Source organism: Panicum virgatum, chromosome 5K, assembly GCF_016808335.1.
Source record: "Panicum virgatum strain AP13 chromosome 5K, P.virgatum_v5, whole genome shotgun sequence".
Lineage (NCBI taxonomy): Eukaryota > Viridiplantae > Streptophyta > Magnoliopsida > Poales > Poaceae > Panicum > Panicum virgatum.
This window is the reverse complement of record NC_053140.1, coordinates 5267774-5288205: the sequence shown is the minus strand read 5'-3', so window position 1 is coordinate 5288205 and position 20432 is coordinate 5267774. Positions and strand designations below refer to the sequence as shown.

Sequence of the window (20432 nt, the reverse complement as noted above, 5' to 3'; positions counted from 1 at the left end):
ATCCCGGGAAGATTCACCCGGCGCCACCTTTTGCGCAGCGCGGCCGGTCCACTATTTTAAGCGCGGGCGGCGGCGGCGGCGACCCATCGCGAGAACGCCGCGCGCAAGATGCAGGGCGCGGCGGCCGCGGCGATCTCTGTCTCCGGAGCGTCGTGGTCTGGGGCCGCGCGGGGCCGCGCCGCCGCCTTCTCCTCTTCCTCTTCCTTGGGGACCCGGGGCGCGCTCGCCGCCGCGCCGACGCTGCCGCTCCTCCGCGTTCGCGGCGGCTGCCGGCTCCGGCCTCTGTCGCTGCTGTTCGATAGCGATAGGAATGGGGAGATCGTCGCCAGGCCTGCTGCTGCTGCGGCAGCGGCGGCGGCATCGGTGCCGGCGGACGACGCGAGCGCTGGGGCGAGGGGAGAGGACGCCGGCGCCGGCGGCATTGCGGCCACGGCGCAGCTGGGCGCCATGATCGTCGCTTGGTACCTGCTCAACATCTACTTCAACATCTACAACAAGCAGGTCGGCCATTCGTTTCGTCTCGAGGATCAGCAATCCTCCCCTGCTCCCATCTCCTCGATACGATCAAGATCAACCAGCGCTGTTCTTTCGCCACCGCAGGTTCTCGGCGCGCTGCCGCTGCCGCTGCCGTACACCATCACCGCCTTCCAGCTCGCGTTCGGCTCCCTGCTCATCTTCCTCATGTGGGCGACCAGGCTCCACCCGGCGCCCAGGATCTCCGCCGCGCAGCTGGGCAACATCGCGCCGCTGGCCTTGGGGCACATGCTGGGCACGGTGTTCACCAACATGAGCCTGGGCAAGGTCGCCGTCTCCTTCACCCACACCATCAAGGCCTCCGAGCCCTTCTTCACCGTCCTCCTCTCCGCCCTCTTCCTCGGCGAGGTTACCTGAACACCTGCGAAACAAATTCTTTCCGATTCAGTCGATCCCCACTGTGGAGTCAGCAGAATTTAGTCGATTGTTGCTCAGCTCGCTTGCTCGCCGTCTCGTCTGCAGGTTCCTTCCCTGCCGGTGCTGGGCTCGCTCGTGCCGATTGTTGGCGGCGTCGCCTTGGCTTCATTCACGGAAGTCTCTTTCAACTGGTCAGTGCTGCCCCCCTACCGATTGGAGAATCTTGGGATCCCACCGAGCGATCTTTTGCCTTTTTGCTGTTGGGACTCAATGATTGGAGGAATCTTGACAGTTAACACTGTAATTTTGTCTGGGGATCAGGACTGGGTTTTGGAGCGCCATGGCGTCCAATCTGACCAACCAATCAAGGAATGTCCTCAGCAAGAAACTCCTGGCCGGTGACAAGGTGAACCTTCTTTCATCAGATTACAGCCGTCAATCAGTGAACTGTTGCAGTAAAGAAAATATCCTGTGAATTGTGATGCAGGATGCTATGGATGACATCAACCTCTTCTCAGTGATCACTATACTGTCATTTCTGCTGTCTTGTCCTCTGATGCTGTTCGCAGAAGGCATCAAGTTCACCCCAGGGTACCTCCAGAGCACGGTAAGCCTTTTCAAAAATCAGGCAAAATATGATTGAACCAGCTGTGCTATCAATTCCCAAAACTATCAACTTACCATAATCTTGTTTTGCTATCATGTAGGGTTTGAACCTCCAAGAACTCTGCGTCAGGGCAGCACTTGCAGGGTTTTGCTTCCATGGCTATCAGAAGGTGAGGAGATAACCTTGTTCTTAATCCCCATGGGGGCCGTGGATCTTCACCATCATTATTGCCTCCAGAAGAGAGAGCTTGACTTTGATGCATGATCTTCCCTTGCAACGGCAGCTCTCCTACTTGATCTTGTCGAGGGTGTCACCGGTGACCCACTCCGTCGCCAACTGCGTGAAGCGCGTGGTTGTCATCGTCTCTTCAGTTATCTTCTTCAGCACCCCCATTTCGCCTGTCAATGCACTAGGTAACTTCGAGTCTTTGACCGATGCCCCCAAAACTGCTTCTGCCGCCCCTTCAAGCTCTGATTCCTTTTTTAACCAAGCCACTCATTTGTGCTTTTTTTTTATTTATCTTGGCACTCATTTTTGCTGTTCTTGCTCCAGGAACTGGTGCTGCATTAGGGGGAGTTTTCCTGTACTCTAGGCTGACGAGAACAAAGAAGCCGAAGAATGCATGAGGGATGGATTACAGTAGTACGTGAAAAAATCTTGTATACACAACTTCGAGGTATACAGAGTAGATCGGGATATATTATTGAGGAGCTAATCAAGCATAGTTTCCACAGTAGATGAGGGCACAGGCAGCTCGTTTGCACAGCTGCAACATACACGAATGAATATATTCCCGAGTTTCACGAGACATGGTGCCCTGTCCATTAAGCTCCAAAGTCTCCAAACCACAGGAAACAAACGGCCGACCACGCCTTCGTGTGGTTCATGCGCCACCATTGCAGCCAGATGCAAGCGCTTATGCCGAAGAAGTGACATACAAATAAAACAATAAACTTGTTGAGATTCCGGTCCAAGCAACCTCTGCTGATGCTACACAATCTCGCCTGAGCAGAGGCACACATGGGCAGGATAATTCTTCAGCACATGTAATAACGGGCATTCAGTTCAATATAAAACATGCCGCAAGCATTTACAACAGTCATCGACTAAGATTTTACATAACATTAAACAGAAATGTCAACTGCCATTCCGACCAAAACTCAGTCCCAACTCCCAAGTGGCTTGTTTCACCATAATTAGGTTCTAGCATTAGGAGGTATACTAGGAAAGAAGTTGAGCTTTAACGCTTTACAAGCTACGACCGCCAGCACATGGTAAGGTGTCAGGCTTCTCCCAGTCATCAAACCAGCATACCAAGAAACCATTAGGGATGAGTTCCAACACCCATATCTTAAGTTAGTGATGTTCCATGACATCCTTTGGTTTAAGCAGGACAACAAAAGAAATAATATAATTTTGTTAGGGGTACCATCTTCATCTAATTGGTTTCGTCACCATCGCAAAGACTGGGTCGCACCTAGAAGATGCAATTACCAGTTGGAAACTCCCACAGCCTTGCCTGGAGGACTCCTGCTCCTAGCACGGAATCCATCATTGCTTGTTCTGCTCTGATCCCCTCCAAGTGGTCCATAGAACCTGCCAACCGAATGGAGGATACAGACGATTAAGATACGCTCTTCATGGATACAATCACATGTCAGAAACTTAGGAAAAGTGATAACAGCTTCTGGGGGAAAAAGATACAGGACAAAAGCTTCACCAATTTGCTAAGTACATGAACAAGATGCTGTTAGCACAACAGGCTCACAGACAAACAATAAATTACAACCTCATAAGTTCAGAGATTGTCTATAAACTTTAGAATTCCAAATGACGTAATGGGTAATTCCAAAGGTGGTAAGGATGTGCATATGCAAAGTACCTTTCATGAAAACTGAGACCATCCCCAGATTGATTGTTGCCGGAGCTGTATGGAAGATGGCAATTAATTATTTAGCAGGGATACATAAGCTACAAACAAGCATCTGGACAGGAAAAATTTGTATACACACCTCGGAGGAAAGCTGGCATCACCACTCTGATTATTGTGGCTGCTGTTATCATAGCTGTAGAGTGATGGTTCATTATAATGTATACATGGGCCAGAGACAATGTAGAATAGAAATTTTTAACATACCTGCCACGAAAGCTCGGAGTATCACCAAACTGACTGCCACTAGTGTTGTTATAGAAGCTGTAGTTAATGATTCATCAGGTTTGTACTAGGCTAAAATGCAGCATTCAAACAGAAACTGATACACACCTCGAGTGAAAGCTTGAACCGCCCCCCGCCTGATTACCAAAGTTACTGTTATTGAAGCTGTCAGTGGATCTTTTAGCACCATATCCCTGACCACCATAAGAGTTATCAGAAGATGCCCACCGACGTGATCTTCCACCATATCCTCCACGAAGAGCCATTTCTTTTAATTGTTGTGGCACAGATTGGTCTGCACCCTCCAAAATCTTCACAAGGTCTGAAGCATACTTTGAGTCCTGGTCACCGAAGAATGTGTAGGCAGATCCTGTCGCACCAGCCCTGCCTGTCCTCCCAATTCTATGGACATAGTCCTCCACACCAGTTGGGAAATCATAGTTAACCACGACTCTGTGATAAGATTTTGGAAGGATTGTCAGTGGGCTATATTCAAGATATTATGGAATATTAAATTGTGTATTCATTCATCATTTACAATCAGCATTAGCATGCCTATGACACCATTGACCAAATGATTATGATTAGAAAGTTAAGCTCTAAAAAATTTGGAAGCAACAAAGATAATGGTCCAACCTGATATCCTTTATGTCTAAGCCTCGAGCGGCCACATCAGTGGCTACAAGAACTGGACACCTTCCGCTTCGAAAGTCACTCAACACAGAATCCCTCTCAGCCTGTGATTTATCACCATGAATAGCAGAAGCAACATACTGCCGTGATAGGTTCCGAGCCAGCTGATCACACATCCTCTTGGTAGAGCAAAATATTATGACCTTGGACCCAGGCTCTTGTGAACGCAAGATCTGATCAAGTCGTCTTGATTTCTCCGAATGTGAGATAACTTCCACATGCTGCAGTGTGCAACAAACCACATCAAATCAAACTACAGAAACAGAGTGTCTTGTTTGACAAAATGAAAATAACATTTTCTTACCTGGGTAATTGACTTATTTGCGACCAGCTGATCTGTGTTCCCAATGTTAACTTGAATTGGATTAACCAGTAAATCCGATGCTATTTTTCTCACCTCTTTTGGCCATGTGGCAGTGTACATAAGAGTTTGCCGTTTAGAAGGTATTTGTTTAACAATTTTTCTTATTTGTGGCTCAAATCCCATATCAAGCATACGGTCAGCTTCATCAAGGACAAGATATGATACTTGACGCAGGCTCACTCTATTCATTTCCAAAATGTCGTTCAATCTCCCAGGAGTTGCAACAACAACATCAGCACCACGATCCAACTCTCTTAGCTGAGGGCCTTTCGGGGCACCTCCATATAAGCACTTCAAAATTAAAAATAGTATTAAATAACACCCCATGGTAGACCATATATTAAAGTAAAAGGAACTTCCACATGCTCGCATATGATTCTATTGTATGGTTAGAGATGCTAGCATAGCAAGTCATTTCAAAATATGGCACAAGTTCTAGATCTAGGTTGATAAAGCACAGTGAGGATAACAGATTTAAGAAAAGACAAAGCAACATACAGTGGAAGATATTCTTGAAGATCTGCCAAACTTGATCGCTTCATCTTGAATTTGTGTTGCCAACTCCCTGGTTGGAGACAAAACTAATACTGTTGGACCTTCCCTTGAATTATGCTGTAGGCGCTTCAGAAGTATAAACCCTGGAATTAGATATCCCAGTGTTTTTCCAGAACCTGTCTTTGCCACAGCTACAATATCACGCCCTTTTAGAGCAATTGGCCATGACTGAGCTTGTATAGGAGTTGGTGCAGAGAATCCTGCTTGCAGAACCTGTAAAAAATAGACCCCACCGTCAGAGATGAGTAATATGTGAATACTATAATATTATGACTATGCAAGACTTCAAGTCTAAGTCTAGTCTATAGCCAGGAGAGAAAAACTTCTCATGATGTGTTTTTAGTTATATAAAAGCCAAGCCAAATATCGTGCAGCAGTGGACTGAAAACAAAGGATCTGCTCCAAACCACAGGAGGCTGGACAAGACAACAAACAGGTCGAACCCCGACTTGGAATGTTGACTTGAAGAGCCTGGTGCAAAGAAAATCCAGCTTAATCATGCATAGGTACAATGAATGCGTGATAGCCACCTAGTTCCATCAAAATGGGATACGACAAAAAAACATTAATTTGTGTGCATTTTGTGAACCTACCTCCCTTAGAATCTCTGAAGGAAAGCCCGTTGACTGAAATGTCATGAATGGTGCTGGTGCCTCGTTGCCCTGTTAACAAAAGAATGGAAAAATTAAGTAACATAAAAAATGCAAGCAAGTGTGATCAAGGGTAAGGATTGGTTGAGGACATACAACAATAGTAATCTCATGCTTAGCACGATATGCTTCTGTCGACATTTGGCTTCCATTGCCGGCTTGAGAAAATTGATTGGTGAACTGAGCACTCTGTGAACAGAATATAGCATGTTATGTGCGGAGCAGGAAACATTCACTACATCGCTTATGATCATGCTCCTTTAAGACCATAGTTTTTGCTCTTTGCTGCACCATTATTACTAAAGTATTGCTGTATCTTCTTGCCGTCGTGAAGCCGCAATTGTAGTGTAAACACAAAATGTGTTCGTGCATGTACTGATAATTAGGCACATTATATATGCAGCTTCAGTGGGCTGCTCAAAAACAGTACACCTCTTGATAAATAGAGATCAATCATGAAAAGGTAATCTCCTGAATTTCATTAACCAATTACTTACTTCCTTAAAAAAAAACCAGAAAACAGGGAAACACATAGCTTTCCAATTTGTATTTACTAGAATCCTCGCCCTAAACCACGACGTGCACACCACAGAGCAAATGCAGCACAAAGTAGGACATGTAACGCATGATTGATGTAGTGAAACAAAGAGAGGAAATCGTGCACCTCTGAGTGATCATTCCTTGTTCTGTTATCAGAGGAAGGCGCATACTGCGAGCGGCTCACCGCAGCTTCCGAACGTGACTGAAACACCAAACGACAGACTACAATGACAACCGACCATCTTGCCGACCTCAAGCCTCGTAGGAAGCAACATTCCTAAAACGCAGGAAGAATAAAGAGAGTGGGGAATTATTGTTACCTCGGAAGGCCCGCTGCTCCTCGCCCTCTCCTCGGGCCTGGAGTAGCCAGGCGGCTGCGACGGGGAGGAGGGTACGGCCGCGACGGGGCGCTCGTACTGGGTGACCTTGGTCTCCGGGTTCCAGAAGTAGAGGTACCCGGTGTTGCCGTCGATAAGCGCCCTCCACGGCTTGGGCAACGTCGGATCCGGGGGCGCGTAGCGCGGACCCTTGGACGCCGGCGCAGACGCCGACGACGCCATCCCACGCGGCCCCTCTCACCAACCCTGCCACACGGCCCACCCACGAATCTATCAGATCAAAAACACACACACCCCACATCGCGAGACGCGGACGAGATGCAATGCGCGCGCTCGTGGAGAGGGAGCGGGGGGATCGGACCGCGGAGGGGCGGGAAGCGGGCGAATCCTACCGATCGGCGCGGCGGAATGCGGGAGGCGGCGGCGGCCGGAGGAGGGGAGGGGGGCGGCGGCGATTGGGGTTTTCGGCACCGAACCCTTCTCTCACCGGCTGCGGTCGGGTTGAGTAGGCGTCACCGATTAAAAAGGAGGGGAGGGAAAAAATGCAAGGAAGCGGAGGCGCCGAGGAGGCGAGGACAAGTCGCCAGTCATGTGTGAGGAGGATGTGAAGTGGGGGACGACAGCTGGTGGTGGGATCCGCCGGGGGCGCGCGGGAGGCCGCGCCCACGCTACGGCCCCGGGGGCCGGGGGCCCAACGCAGGTGACCTTTTGCTAGTTTCGGCACAAACCATTACTTATTCACCGTGCTTTCCTTTCTTAGCAAAATGATACCATCTCACGGTGACGCATCGGGGATTCTTCAGGGGTCACAACTTCAGGGGTCGACTTCCGGTCCTGCGCACAAGATACAGCCTCTCCACATTACAGAACCAAACAAAATTTAACATTTCGGAATCGGATTAGTCGAGGTAGCTGTCAGTGTGCCTCACCACGAAATGGACACTGACATGACTCCATAACCCTTAGAATAATCCAACCGTCTAACCGACAGCCATCGGTGTTAATGCTTTCTTAATCAATACAAATCACACTTTTTTGTCCACAACTCAATACCACACACCTTACCCTCAAAAAAAAAAAAAACCACACACCTTTCTTTCTCGCTTTCTTTGACAAATTCAACAAAGCGACTATCAGGACTTATCTAACATTACAAGTTGGCCAGTTACCACAGCAGTACTGTGTTCAGCAAGTACAACAGGCCTCCATGAACAAAAAACATGTATGACAGGCCAAACCATTGTTACCTCATCTCAAGCCTAAACCTATGTCATTCTTTATCCTTTCTTGAGGAACAACTACATGTTATCCCTATGAAAGCATTTGTGCTAGTCATACAGCCCCTCTTGCTCCCAGATGTCCACAAGAAAATCGACCATCTCCTGCAATTTCATGATCAAGGTTGAAGCAACACACAATACATTAAAATGGTCAACTGAAACTGAAATGCATTAGATCTTACGTGAAGAGGAATTGGTTGCGGAAATGGCTTATTTGATCCAAGCAGACTCTCATATGCTGCATTCCAACTGCATAACAAATAGTATTGGTGAGCGTAATTGCATAAGCCTTCATAATACACCAAGATAGCATTCCCAAGATACATACCATCATAAACAAAATAAGATGAAATCAGAACCTAGTATAAATTTGAGCAAAACAAACTGTACAAGAACAAGACTGGACATCCTTTTTCTTATTCAAATTTAATTCTTAGCTGGTTCTCAGCATCCTTCTTGTAAGATGAGCAGCTGCCATCAAATTTGATTGATAAGAACTCGATTTATTTCTTATGGAAGTTTCTTGGCGACTTAAACTAATGTTATGTTTCTTTTCTAACGGTATAATAAATGAGACATGCAGTGATAATACACTCCATAGCTTCAGTATATGTCCAAGATCAGTAGATCACCACAACCTTATCAAATATTATTCTACTCATTTGATCTCTCCCTCATCACTAAAGTAGCAGTAGAAAGTTGAAATATTGCAATGGCACCCAAGAGGATGATGCACAAGCAATGTGAAATAGAGGGAGTATACAAAGAAATATATTGAGTTTTGTATTCAAAAGAATCATATATCGCGTGCAACATGGATGAAAGCAATAAACTACACTAGCAGAGCACAATGCCAGAATAAACTGGAACCATCAATGGTCATTACAAATGAAATCACCTAGATAAAAAAAATAAAGCGGAAAATTCTCAAACTTCAGAACAAAAAAATGTGAATAAAATGAACTGGTTCTGTTTCTGTAAGATTGTTTCTGAAAGTTGAAACACGAATTTTATATAATATGTGTTATGGCAATTTTTTCCGGGATGCTTCTATGGACTTATAGATCATCTTATTCTGTCAATTCTCATACCTCAATACTGGTTCGCGAACCTGCTTCACCTTCGGTCGTAGACTTCTAATTTCAGTCCATTCCTGCCTGGTCTGTTCCCAAAGAACGAGTCCTGCAATAATATATAATATTTTGAATTTCAGGTCACCATACTAAGGTCCTTCACGATAGGTGCTCCAATTTCACTTGGTACAGCAAGAACATAAGAATAGTAATCAGGCAGATGCAAAAAAGATGCGATATGCACATTTCCTATCATCCAGTTTCACTTGTTATCAGAATGACAATCAGGCAATACCATGCCTACCTACCCAAAATTTCTTCAATCTTTCTTTAAAAAAAATGATCCAATTTGTCATTCACTAAGGATATGAGCACCTTGACTGGTCCTAGTTGTCAATCACGGTTGGGTTGAGAGGTCAAGCAGCCCTCCACTACCAGAACACTGCCTTTCCTGCTTGCTCAGACTTCTAACAGGCCAATCTAGTAGCAAAATGTACCAGATCTTATGAAAGGTGGCAGTACGAAACTGTGGATTCAACACTTCCAAATATTTTTCTTTTTTGCTTAGAATCACATAAAACTATTACATGGTAGAATGGTACACCAAACACATCAACCTAATTGCAGAAAATAGTTACAAATGTTATGTGAAACCATGACATAGTTCGACATGAATATTGAGACTATGCCAATCCATGGTGGTTTTAAAAGACTTTATCAAGCTAAGACCAACATGATTCAGAAAGACTTACCATTATTACCAAGTTCAGGAAGGTTATGGCTGCTTCCAGTTCCATGCTGATCAAAGGCCCAGTTGGATGCATTGACTGGAGAAATACCCCTGAGATCTGCTGGTTCGACCTCGATGGTGGTTGTACTCCAAAATGTCTCTCCAATGGGAATTTGGTCATGTGTAATCAAGTTCCTGGACAGTTCACCCAGTTGCTTTACAGCCTTATCACAGCATCCAAAACAGCCTCTGCTCTGTTTGGAAGGAGTTTGGACAGGTAGACAATTAGCAATTAAAAAAACAAAGGTGCTAAAGTATGGAAGAGAAACAGATTGCAAGCAGAGGCAGACAAGGTAAAGGTAACCCACCACTTCCACTAGTGGGTGAAACATCGAGACCACAAGAACATTTTAAGATCCATACCCACCTAGAAACCTGCTAGCATGGTCACCAACGAGTGATGACATGTCAGCGTTTGATGGTAAATTGCAGGGATAAACATGCAAACAGCTATCGGGTAGTCACTAATCAGTGACACACCACTGTAGTGCGCGCACAGCATACCCATCTCGAACATCCTTCCCTTTCTCACATCTAACCTCGAGGAAATGAAGAGCTCATCAACAGAAGCCAAGGGAAATCAATCGGCAACCTAGACAAACCATGCGGGGACGCCCACTGAAACGCCCTGTCGTCTCGCGATAGAACTATCCATGTAGAGCACGTCGCTATCAATTCGGTACCCTCCTGCAACGCACTCTGCCGACCACGTCGATCTACCACAATCCACAGGCCACAGCCGCGCACCGGCCAGAAGCAGCCGATTCACTCCTACAGTCCTACGGCCTCGTCCTAGGCAGCGCGGATCGCACTCGGTAGAGCAACCAGACGAAAAGGAAAAGCTACGACGAGCGAAGAGGAACGTGAGCGAAGGCGGGGGGACCCACCCGGAAAAGAGGAAGAGGCAGGCGGAGGAGATGAGCCGGGGGATGGCGCCCCAGTTCCAGCCCTCGCCCAGGTCGACGTCCCCGTCGCCCACCCTCGACGCCGATCCGCCGCCGCCGCGCGTGGTCGCCATGCCGCCCGCCCCGCGCCGCAACGAGCCCACTTCACTCGCCGGATCGATTGGCTCGGTCGGTCGGCCTGGTTCCGTGGTTCGCGCCTCGCCTCGGCGGTTCGGTGCAGTGAGGCAGCCACCGGCCCGATCGGATTGGGGGGCGGGCGGGATCGCAAGGGCGAGGGCGAGCGCGTCGCGTCACGATCGCAGGTGATTTTGGATAAGAGGAGGGGAGGGGAGGCGAGGCGAGGCGAGGCGAGCGGGGATGGTGGCCGGTGAGGTTGACGACGGACGGGCGTGGTTGATTGGATTGATCTTGACAGCGCGCCGTGATGACGGCCGGGCCCCTCCGTTCCACCATTTCACACATGGGCCTCCTCTTGAGGGCAACTGGGCCGGCTTGCTTGCTTGCACAAGCAGCATCTGCTTCTGCTGCTACCTGACTAACTTTCTCCTCTCAAAAAACAAAACTAACTGCACATGGCCGCGATTTTCCCAGATTTTCTTCTGGAGCCTCAAACACCTGTGGATCATAAGAGGAAGACGTGTTCACCAATTTAGCACTCGGTAGGCGTATGTATATAGATTGCAGTTTCTGGTTAGATAGAGTGTGTGTGTGGTGTGAGTAAAGCTACTACACATACAGATTGTACCTAGGATGAGGCTTCAAAAAAAAAACAGTGCAGTTTCAGGTCTTTGTGTCACAACCAGTAAACGAAGCAATAATATTTCTTCCATAGATTCCAACCGGACAAATACTATAAGCAGGATGCAGCAGGTCTCCTTGAGCCTTCAAAACTGTGGTCACCTCCTAAAGCAAGTCACAAGGAAAGATGTGAGCCTAAGCCTTTTTCTTCGATGATTTCTTGAGGGATTTCTTCTGAAGCTTAAGCTTATCAGATTTTGGGAACATCGCTTTGTCTTTCCTTCTTTGTTTTTCCTTCTTCACCTTGTACATTGTAATTGCCTACTTACAAAATTGTTCGCAGATGCTGTTAGCTCACTCAAACAAATCTAGTGCTACCAATAATGATGCAGCAGCAACAACAACATAGCTTTTTTTCTCAAGCAAGTTAGGGTAGGCTAGAGATGAAACCCAAAAGAAATAAGTTCAAGGCTCAGGCACATTGATAGCTAGTCTCCAAGCGCTCCTGTCCAAAACTATCTCTTTAGAGATATTCCAATTTTTAAGGTATCTCTTAACCGACTCATCCCACGTCAGTTTAGCTCTACTTCTACCCCTCTTTACATTATCGACCCGCTCAAGAACCCCATTACGCACCAGCGCCTGAGGAGGCCTTCGTTGGACATGTCCAAACCATCTCAGCCGATGCTGGGTAAGTTTCTACTCAATTGGTGTCACCCCGACCCTATCCCGAATAATTCCGTTCCGGACTCTTATCCCTCCTTGTGTGCCCGCAAAACCACCGCAACATCCGCATCTCTGCTACACTCAGTTGCTGGACATGTCGCCTTTTTGTAGGCCAACATTCAGCACCGTATAACATCGCCGGACGAATTGCTGTCCTGTAGAATTTGCCTTTTAGCTTTTGTGGTACCCTCTTGTCACAAATGATGTCAGAAGCTTGCCGCCATTTCAACTAGCCAGCTGAAATTCTATGCCTAACATCTTCATCAATGTCGCCATCCTTTTGTAGCACCGATCCTAAATACCGAAAAGTATCCTTCTGGACCACCACTTGCCCATCTAGACTAACATCTCCCCCCTCATGCCTAGTCGCGCTGAAATCGCACATCATGTACTCGGTCTTGGTCCTACTAAGTCTGAACTCTTTCGACTCTAACGTGCGTCTCTACAGCTCTAACTTCCTATTAACCCCTGCCCTACTCTCGTCAACTAGCACCACATTATCAGCAAAGAGCATATACCAAGGGATCTCACCTTGTATATAAGGACATGATTCAGCTAGTGCACAAAATCAGCCTGCTAAGGCAGACAGAGAAATCAAAGCCACTCGGATATAAAAAACTTTCTATGTTTGTCAGGATGCTTTGGAGGTTTCTCGCCAGCCAACTTCTCATCAAACTTCCCACCACTTGCTGTTGCTGATGAAGCCATGCCAGCAACATTCTCAAGGTCCTCTTTTCTAGATTTTTTTCGGAAGGTCAGCTTTAGTTCCCGTGATGGGCAAGGCCCTTGCAGCAAGCTGTATATGACTGCAATCAAGAGGTACAGAAGAGCTGTTAGATTGTTATACTGGATAATTTTACAAAGCACCTTACTGATACAAAGAACAAAATTCATAGGGGGGCAGCAGTAGTAACTAGTGAAGGATTACAACCTTGGCAAAGCGCCAACTTTTGCAGCTTTCTTTAGGTTCTCCAGTCTGTTTTTTTCTTGCTTTTCTACCCGCTTCTTCTTCTCTTGCCTTCTTTGTGCAAAAGGATCAACACCAGGCTCTGTAACAAGGGAAATTGTTGATTTAAAGGGTATATCAGATTGACAAACCAGGTTTAGCACTCATTCTCTTCTACTCCCTCCGTTTTTATTTACATGTCATATTAGGTTTGTCCCAAGTCAAACTTGACCAAATCTATAGAAAAATATAGCAACAACTATACTATCAAATATATGCACTATCAACATATATTTCACAGGGATTCAATGAAACAAATTTGGTATTGTATATGTTATTATTTCTTTCTATAAATTTGATCAAAGTTTGCCAGATTTGACTTAGGACAAACCTAATATGTACAGTAAGTAAAAACAGAGGGAGTAGACGAGAATCATTGATAACGAGAAAATATTTCAGATTCAGGTCTTAAACTATAAAATGACTGCTTATGAGGGTAAAACGTTGCATAAAAAGCTGGACAAAATCAGCTAACACAAGCAGATGGCCATGACAAGCGCAATATGCTACTGGATTGGGGAGAGACAACAGTCTTCTACTCTTGTTGCATAACAGTCAACAGGATTGTTGGTAAAAGTTCATGAAGACAAATTACTAACCATCAGTGGCTTTGGCATCAATGATCAGGACATCTTTGTCACCGTTAACACGGTCATAGCCATAAGTCCATTTCCAGGATTGAGTTTGCTCGTCCCATTCACGCTTGTTCTTCTTGCGCTTGGTAATCCCTGCATCATGGTGACCAGTCAAGGATGAAAGAGTAAGTAATTTTCAATTTGCACAGCAGAGTCATGAAAATATAACACGGGCAATGGTATCACCTTTCGCCTTTGCAAAGAGCTCCCACTTGGTCGGTGGCTTTGGCTTGGGTAGCTGGTGACAGCAGAAACAGGGTTATTAAACATGCAAAACACCTGACAGTACAATCTTTAATGCATACATCAAGCTAACGAACTGGGCGACTGAGAATGGTTTCCCTCGCATTCATGGCAAAAGTTTCTTCGAGTCAGTAAGAGTTGAACCAACTAGTGCATGTTTCACAGTAAAAAAGATTATAATTTAGGGACGACATTTAGAAAGTTGCAAGCACATCATCGTCAGCGGATGGTTCACAGCCACACAGATTAGATCACTAGGAATTGATGATGCGAGAGATTCTCACATGCTTCTCGCGCGGAAGTCGAATGGTTGGCGGCGGGAGGTGGACGATGGGGCCGTCGCGGTCCTCGCTTGGCAGCAGTGCGAAGAGGGAGTTGGCCACCGCCTGCGCCAGCTCCGTCGCCTTCTGCAGGCACTCCTGCCTCAGCTCCTCCCTACGTCCGGCCGCCAACCCCAAATTTCGTCAGGACGTTTACAACTTAGCAGAAAAGGTAAGCACGGCATAGCAACTGAAAATTCTTAGATAGCGAGCATTCGCTGCTACCAATCGCAGCGGACGAACGCATTATCCTCCAGAGCGTTGCCGTCGGAGTGCAACAGGAGGGCGGGGTGCAGGGGGGCTGCGGCAGCCGGCAGGAGGCGGGCGGAGCGGAGCGGCGGCGGCGGGGTGGGAGGGGGGTTAGGGTTAGGGTTGAACCTGGAGGCAGCGGCGGCGGCGCCGTGGTGCGACGGGTCGTACGCCAAGAAGTTGCCGAGGTCCACCTCGCAGCTGGAGGCGGCGGTGGCTCCGTCCGCCATGGCTGCGCCGTTGCGGGGCTGGCGGTTGGGGGGAAGAAGCGAAGCGGCGAGGAGGTAGAGGGTTTTACGTGGCGGCCGGTGGGTTTGACGACGACGGACGGCGTGATTGAATCTTGACGGCGCGCCGTGACGACGGCCAGCCTCCGTTCCGCCATTTCACACATGGTGACATGGACATGGGCCTCCTCTTGAGAGCAACTGGGCCGGCTTGCTTTGCTCGCACACACAGCAGCAATCTGCTTCTGCCGCTACCTAACTAATTTTCACGTACCAACAACACGAATTTCTCGCGACCATTGCCCTCGCGACATTGAAAAAGAACAGCACGAGATTCTTCACTCTATTTTATCAACATGTATGCTGAGAATTTTGTAAAAAATTAGCTGTGTGCGGCTGCAGAGGCCGGAGATGTTTCCTTTATCCAGATAAAATGACTACCTCAGTGCTCAAGCGATCAAGCAAACCATGTACAGATACAAAGCTGTGGAAGTAGGTTACTACAAAACAAACACTACCAGCTCCCACTGATGTCCAAGATTTCACAGCTCGGCGAGACCTCTGCACCATTACCTGGGAGGCTGGGACAGAGCATTGGAGTAGACCATATTCAGATTCCATCACCCCTCGCGGTAGCAACTCGAAGATGGCCGAGTCCAGCACTAACCAGTAGTTCTTCTTCACATTACATAATCACCATACATGATCTTTGCTCTGTCAACCTGGAGATCAAATAGAACTAGAAGATGAGCAGGTCTTCTGCTTCAGATGACATGAGTGAGCAAGATTATCCAGATGATAGTAGCATAACATCAACATTCAATATTGTTAATATTGAGCAGCACAAACAGCTGGACAAGCAACCGTGTGAAATTGCTGGAGTCTCATCTTACAAACGGCACTGCAACGCAGCAAGCCACACAAGCTACACCAGACAGGGACACAACACAATCTGTATGCAGTATTAGTAATAAACAACTCTTCATCCTATCGTCCCAACCATGCACAATGCACTTATTATCACTCAATAACTATAACAACACTACAATCTGAACCTTCGGTGTCTGAAACACAAAGAGACACCAAGCTGAGGCCAGACAAGAGAGAAGGCATGGCACTCCCAGTCTGCCCTCTATGTGGTGAGGATGGGTGGGAGGTAATCCGACTTGGTGCCGAGGACACGGGCACGGGTGTCGGGGAAGAACTCCATCCCTGGCATCGGGGTGACGTTGCCTTCAGAGTCAATGCCAATGGGGTAGCTGAGGAGGTGGCCCGGGAGGTCCTGCTCCAGGTCATCGCTCGAGTACATATCCCAGTACTTCTCAGCGATCTTGTTCACCTTCTGCACGCACTCCATGCTCTCCGGGCGCTGGAACACATCGTCCAGCATGCCCAGGTGCTCGTACCACAGCGCCATCCGGAAGCCATGGATCTGGCCACGGGCAGGCTGCCTGGTTGCCAGGTGGTACGGCTGGTATGCACCCATGGCAATCTCAGAGTCCCTGGCACCATCCATGGACCTCTGGTTGATGTTGGCGGAACCGATGATGATGTACTCATCGTCAACTGGAACCAAAGATGAGAGGTTATTAGCTTGATCAATAACTGTAAACGGTCTAAGCAAGACTTTGGCTGTTCAGTAGTTTGCTATAAAGAGTAGCTGACTATATACCTTGAATTTCTTTGAACAATCAAGAAAAAGTATGAAATCTTTGAAAAACAGAGTTATTGGTACATCAGATATTTCATTTCAAAGATATTTCTTAGTTTTAATTGCTCTAAAGTATAGTTCTACTTTAACAAGAAAAATATGCTGCTCCAAACATATGTACTCAGAAAAGTATGATTCATAACATTAACAACGCTCTTGGATCTTGGTAAACAAAAAATGTTAATGATCTTGATACCGACATGTAGTGTCAAGCAGGGATAAAGTAGAATCAACTCAGTACCTATCATCATTTTGGTGTGAACGTAGATCATGAACCTCCTGGCCTCCTGAGCCCGGCTGTAATCAGTGTCAGGTTCTGGTTGTTCCTCAGGTTCATACTCCCCCTCCTGCTTCACCTCTCGGTTACCTAGGCAGAAGAAGGTGAGGTAATCCTTGGGGTTTGCAACAATTCCCTTGGCCTGGAGAGCTTGTGTGATGTCAGTGTACATCATCTCCATTGTTCTCCTTTGCCAGTCAAGGATTGCCTGAACAGAACCACTCTCTGGGACACCCTCAGGCCACATTGGCACCACAACATAAACAATAAATCGTTCCCCAGCTTCAATCTTGCTAACAATCTTCAATGAAAGCTCCTTCGGAATCAAGTGAAGAGCACCAATATCTTCCGGCTTGATGCCCTCAGGCTTCCAGCCATATGAACTTCCAAGGAAGTACTGGTTCTCAATGTAGATGAAGTTCTTTGCCCTCCGAATGGCATGTATGTATGCATCCTGGATACTCCTGTCGATGATTTGATCCTTTCCACTCACAAGCCCAGCTCTAGCAGCTTCCTCAGGAGTCTCGGGGAAGCCAAAAGCCGCACCACCATCGATGGATCTGAAGAGCTGGACATTCCATGTTTCTCTGTCCTCTGGGAACATCACAGGAGAAGGGGGAATAATAATGTCAGAAAGATCCCTGAGACGAACAAGGAGGTCCTTACCACCCTGCCTCCTCCACCTCTGCTCAAAGTTGTAAAGGACATCCCAAGCAATTGGCCCTTCCAGCCGTGAATGAATATCATGCCATGGCTCTCTTGGACCACCTTTCTTGATTGACGCAGTCCCAAAGTTAGGCTGGTGGAAATCATCATGATGGGCAGTATCAAGTGTCCTAAATAAGGAGTGATACTGTGTATCATATCTTCCATCACAGAGGTCAATACCACCAACGAAGCTGACTATCCTCCTTTGCTGGGAGCCCTGGTTTGGCATCTCATGGTCGACGACTACTATCTTCTGATGGTGTGTGAACATAGTTGATATCTGCAGATCCTGAACAAAGCTGCCAGAGTCATCAGGGTTGCGAGGGCACAGAACACAGTTGACATCCGAGCCTTGGAAGTAATTTGCAGTCTCCTCATCATGGGTGGCCATCAAGCCATCTCTCTTCAGCAAGCCAACTGAAGTCCTATCATCCCACACTAGCATGAGGACCCGGACACCTTCACTAGCCTTCCTCTTGAGCAACTCCCCAAGAGTAACATCGCCTCCAGGTTTCGGCCTGTTGGTGTCCCTAACCAAGGTGATCTCGGTGTACACAGACCAGCCGGTGATGTAAATCAAGTGTTGAGCATTGCTTATGGCATCAAAGATATCCTCCCAGCATCTGTGTGGCTCATAGTTCTTGCCATCAGCAAGCGGGATCTTGGGAATAAAGTTGTCTGGGACATGAGCATCTTGGTATAAAGTAACCTTACATCCCTGTCTCTGTGAGAAAAAGGTGTAAGGAACACCAGGATACTTGGTGCTCCGGACACCTCTTGCCCAGTTGCGGTCATTGGCAACATCAAAGTACTGAAGCTTGACATGGATCTTGCTGTCACCAATAGGCTCACGGTTCTCATCACAGATTTCAAGAGATTTATCGATTTCCCCCTCATTCAGGAGGTCCCGGACAGGCAGGTAAGCCCTCCCAATGAGCGACGCCCCAATGGGGTTGTCGATCTTGACGGTGAAGATGACATCGGCGGCGAGGTGGGCGCAGTAGATGTGGAACGACTCGTACCAGCGAGGATTGACGGGCTCGTTGGAGATCATCCGGGTACGCCCAACCCGGGCTTTCTCTAGATCAATGGTGGCATATATCTTGGTGGTGCCTTTGCCGACACCCACGGTGTCCTCGATCCCCTCCACAAGCTGTTGAAACGAGCATGACGTGTTAGATGCATCAGGCGACACAAAGAGGCATACACCGAAATTCCAAACGAGCTCTAGCTTGAGATTTAGTGCAGTATTTTTTTTTTGGCGCTAAAACTAGTACTACTCCACAGAATACGCCGATCCATGAACTGTCCGTTTTGTCCCTTTCTTCCCAAATCGCATGACTCTCACCACGTATTACTGTGCACTCATGGCCGGCGTCGTAGAGATCGTTGGAGAAGGGAGTAGACGAGTGGTGGAAGGGGAGGTCCGTACCTTGCGGATGAACTTGGGGGCGCCGCCGGATGCGCGGTGCGGGTTGGAGAGCGACTCCGCCTCGAAGATGGTGACGTGGAGCGTGCCGTGGAGCAAGATCTGAGCCATGGCTCCCTCCTCGCGGTCAGCCTACCACCCAGTCCCCTGCCTGCGCAGCAACGCCACGCAAAAGCATAAGCAAGAGGGTACTATACTAGCAGTCTGCTGGAGCAAGAAGGAGGAAGCCCGCAGCGAGCCCCGCGCAGATCGAGCCCTCGCAACCCGCGAGACGAAGGGAGGGACGGCACCGACCAACCCGAGCAACGGCCGCCCCCGCCGAGACCAGAGCAGCGAGCAAGCGGAGCACGCACGGAGGAACCGCGCCGGCAAATGGGGGGAACGGGGCCGGATCTGCAGCCTTGCAGTTGCAGAGCTCCTGCCTGCTAAGCACCACTTGCTTAGAGGATAGCGAGAGGGTTAATGGAGGGCTTACCGGTTCCGTTCCGGGCGGGCAGCGCGGCCGCTGCGATGATGGTGATGTTGATGGCGAGAAGGCCAGAAGGGAGGGCGCTCTGGGAGGCAGACGTGGGGTAGAAAAGGAAGCGAGGCGAGGTGGGGGGAGCCGATCCGATCCGATCGAGCCAAGATTGATTGTGTTATAAAAATGGCAGGCCGGGCGCCGATCCCGGCTGGATCGAGAGCGAGGGGTAGCGCGGCACGCGGCGAGGGAGCGCGCGGCCCAGGCGTGGGCGGAGAAGCTGTGCACGTCGCAGGGGAGACGAATCCAGCGACCCAAACCGCCCGTCGGCCCCCACGCGTCGACGCGTCGCCCCCGCTGCGCCACGGATCCGGAGTAGTAAAAAATACTCTGCGTGGCCCAATCACCCATCGCTGCGCCGGACTATCGGGTACTCCGGTGGCCCACCACCCAGTTAAACCGCGGCTTGTCGCCGTCCTCCGGTCACCGGTCACCGGATGCGACGTGCCGACGTGCGAGTCGGTGCGACGAGCGCCGCATGTGGAGTCCATCCAAGTCCACCCTGCTTGCGTGCCCCTAAATCCTCGGTTTTTTTACTATAATCATCAAGCCAACTTTTCTTACTTGTAATTGTTCTAGAAAGCTTTCTTTAATTTTTTTTCCGAACCCGTAGCAGCACGCACTCTTTCTGCCGGTCCTTCCGTCCGGGTTGAGATGCGTCGTCATGCGAGAGCCTTGGATCTCGCAGCCTCCTCCCGTTTCGCGACGCCGCCCCAGCCTCTCTTGACTTCCTCGGTCGCTGTAGAGGAACTGAGGGTCTGTTTGCTTTGCCGCCTACGGCGCCGCACCGCGCCTAAGGCGC

General features: G+C 48.4%; 4 protein-coding genes and 1 pseudogene across 9 annotated transcripts; 1 reads left to right on the top strand and 4 right to left on the bottom strand.

Moving 5' to 3' along the window:
* The first annotated feature begins 79 nt into the window (after positions 1 to 79).
* Positions 80 to 2464, top strand: LOC120705847 (phosphoenolpyruvate/phosphate translocator 3, chloroplastic-like). The gene is made up of 8 exons (XM_039990378.1): positions 80 to 501; positions 601 to 882; positions 997 to 1082; positions 1213 to 1297; positions 1379 to 1498; positions 1599 to 1667; positions 1782 to 1911; positions 2051 to 2464. Exons 1-8 carry the CDS (start codon positions 109 to 111, stop codon positions 2122 to 2124), a joined length of 1239 nt encoding a protein of 412 aa, XP_039846312.1. The 5' UTR covers positions 80 to 108; the 3' UTR covers positions 2125 to 2464.
* Positions 2462 to 7344, bottom strand: LOC120705846 (DEAD-box ATP-dependent RNA helicase 14-like). Of its 2 annotated transcripts, XM_039990376.1 has the most exons (13): positions 7186 to 7344; positions 6776 to 7039; positions 6580 to 6657; positions 6012 to 6104; positions 5859 to 5927; positions 5209 to 5478; positions 4651 to 5001; positions 4290 to 4567; positions 3762 to 4106; positions 3636 to 3692; positions 3511 to 3564; positions 3381 to 3425; positions 2462 to 3094 (listed from the first exon to the last, which is right to left on the bottom strand). In XM_039990376.1, the coding sequence occupies exons 2-13, from the start codon at positions 7013 to 7015 to the stop codon at positions 2989 to 2991; spliced, it is 1986 nt and encodes a 661-aa protein (XP_039846310.1). In that variant the 5' UTR covers positions 7016 to 7039; positions 7186 to 7344; the 3' UTR covers positions 2462 to 2988. The 2 variants fall into 2 exon arrangements, with proteins under 2 accessions (XP_039846310.1, XP_039846311.1); XM_039990377.1 differs by lacking the exon at positions 6580 to 6657 and having other exon boundaries at positions 2535 to 3094.
* A 411-nt stretch (positions 7345 to 7755) lies between these two features.
* LOC120705849 lies at positions 7756 to 11886 on the bottom strand. Of its 3 annotated transcripts, none has more exons than XM_039990381.1 (6): positions 10824 to 11886; positions 9899 to 10125; positions 9165 to 9255; positions 8256 to 8322; positions 7885 to 8175; positions 7756 to 7853 (listed from the first exon to the last, which is right to left on the bottom strand). In XM_039990381.1, the coding sequence occupies exons 1-5, from the start codon at positions 10952 to 10954 to the stop codon at positions 8122 to 8124; spliced, it is 570 nt and encodes a 189-aa protein (XP_039846315.1). In that variant the 5' UTR covers positions 10955 to 11886; the 3' UTR covers positions 7756 to 7853; positions 7885 to 8121. The 3 variants fall into 3 exon arrangements, with proteins under 3 accessions (XP_039846315.1, XP_039846316.1, XP_039846314.1); XM_039990382.1 differs by lacking the exon at positions 10824 to 11886 and adding an exon at positions 10245 to 10790 and having other exon boundaries at positions 9899 to 10130; XM_039990380.1 differs by lacking the exon at positions 10824 to 11886 and having other exon boundaries at positions 9899 to 10795.
* Positions 11887 to 12813: 927 nt separating this feature from the next.
* Positions 12814 to 15065, bottom strand: LOC120705848 (annotated as a pseudogene).
* Positions 15066 to 15784: 719 nt separating this feature from the next.
* Positions 15785 to 19851, bottom strand: LOC120705844 (phospholipase D alpha 1-like). Of its 3 annotated transcripts, none has more exons than XM_039990373.1 (4): positions 19586 to 19851; positions 19114 to 19261; positions 16938 to 18834; positions 15785 to 16551 (listed from the first exon to the last, which is right to left on the bottom strand). In XM_039990373.1, exons 2-4 carry the CDS (start codon positions 19219 to 19221, stop codon positions 16118 to 16120), a joined length of 2439 nt encoding a protein of 812 aa, XP_039846307.1. In that variant the 5' UTR covers positions 19222 to 19261; positions 19586 to 19851; the 3' UTR covers positions 15785 to 16117. The 3 variants fall into 3 exon arrangements, with proteins under 3 accessions (XP_039846307.1, XP_039846309.1, XP_039846308.1); XM_039990375.1 differs by having other exon boundaries at positions 19409 to 19717; XM_039990374.1 differs by having other exon boundaries at positions 19405 to 19599.
* Between the last annotated feature and the right edge of the window lie 581 nt (positions 19852 to 20432).

Coding starts and splice junctions, on each gene's coding strand:
- LOC120705846 (XM_039990376.1), bottom strand. CDS start 7,015: ATGGCGTCGTCGGCGTCTGCGCCGGCGTCCAAGGGTCCGCGCTACGCG. Junction 6,105..6,579: donor CAAGGAATGATCACTCAGAG/GTGCACGATTTC, acceptor TTCTGTTCACAG/AGTGCTCAGTTCACCAATCA. Junction 4,107..4,289: donor TTAGACATAAAGGATATCAG/GTTGGACCATTA, acceptor ATCTTATCACAG/AGTCGTGGTTAACTATGATT.
- LOC120705849 (XM_039990380.1), bottom strand. CDS start 10,268: ATGTTTCACCCACTAGTGGAAGTGGTGGGTTACCTTTACCTTGTCTGC. Junction 9,256..9,898: donor TCCTGAACTTGGTAATAATG/GTAAGTCTTTCT, acceptor ATATTATTGCAG/GACTCGTTCTTTGGGAACAG. Junction 8,176..8,255: donor CGCAACCAATTCCTCTTCAC/GTAAGATCTAAT, acceptor ATGAAATTGCAG/GAGATGGTCGATTTTCTTGT.
- LOC120705847 (XM_039990378.1), top strand. CDS start 109: ATGCAGGGCGCGGCGGCCGCGGCGATCTCTGTCTCCGGAGCGTCGTGG. Junction 502..600: donor TCAACATCTACAACAAGCAG/GTCGGCCATTCG, acceptor TCGCCACCGCAG/GTTCTCGGCGCGCTGCCGCT. Junction 1,499..1,598: donor CAGGGTACCTCCAGAGCACG/GTAAGCCTTTTC, acceptor GCTATCATGTAG/GGTTTGAACCTCCAAGAACT.
- LOC120705844 (XM_039990373.1), bottom strand. CDS start 19,221: ATGGCTCAGATCTTGCTCCACGGCACGCTCCACGTCACCATCTTCGAG. Junction 18,835..19,113: donor CCCCCAAGTTCATCCGCAAG/GTACGGACCTCC, acceptor TCGTTTCAACAG/CTTGTGGAGGGGATCGAGGA. Junction 16,552..16,937: donor TCACACCAAAATGATGATAG/GTACTGAGTTGA, acceptor CTTTGGTTCCAG/TTGACGATGAGTACATCATC.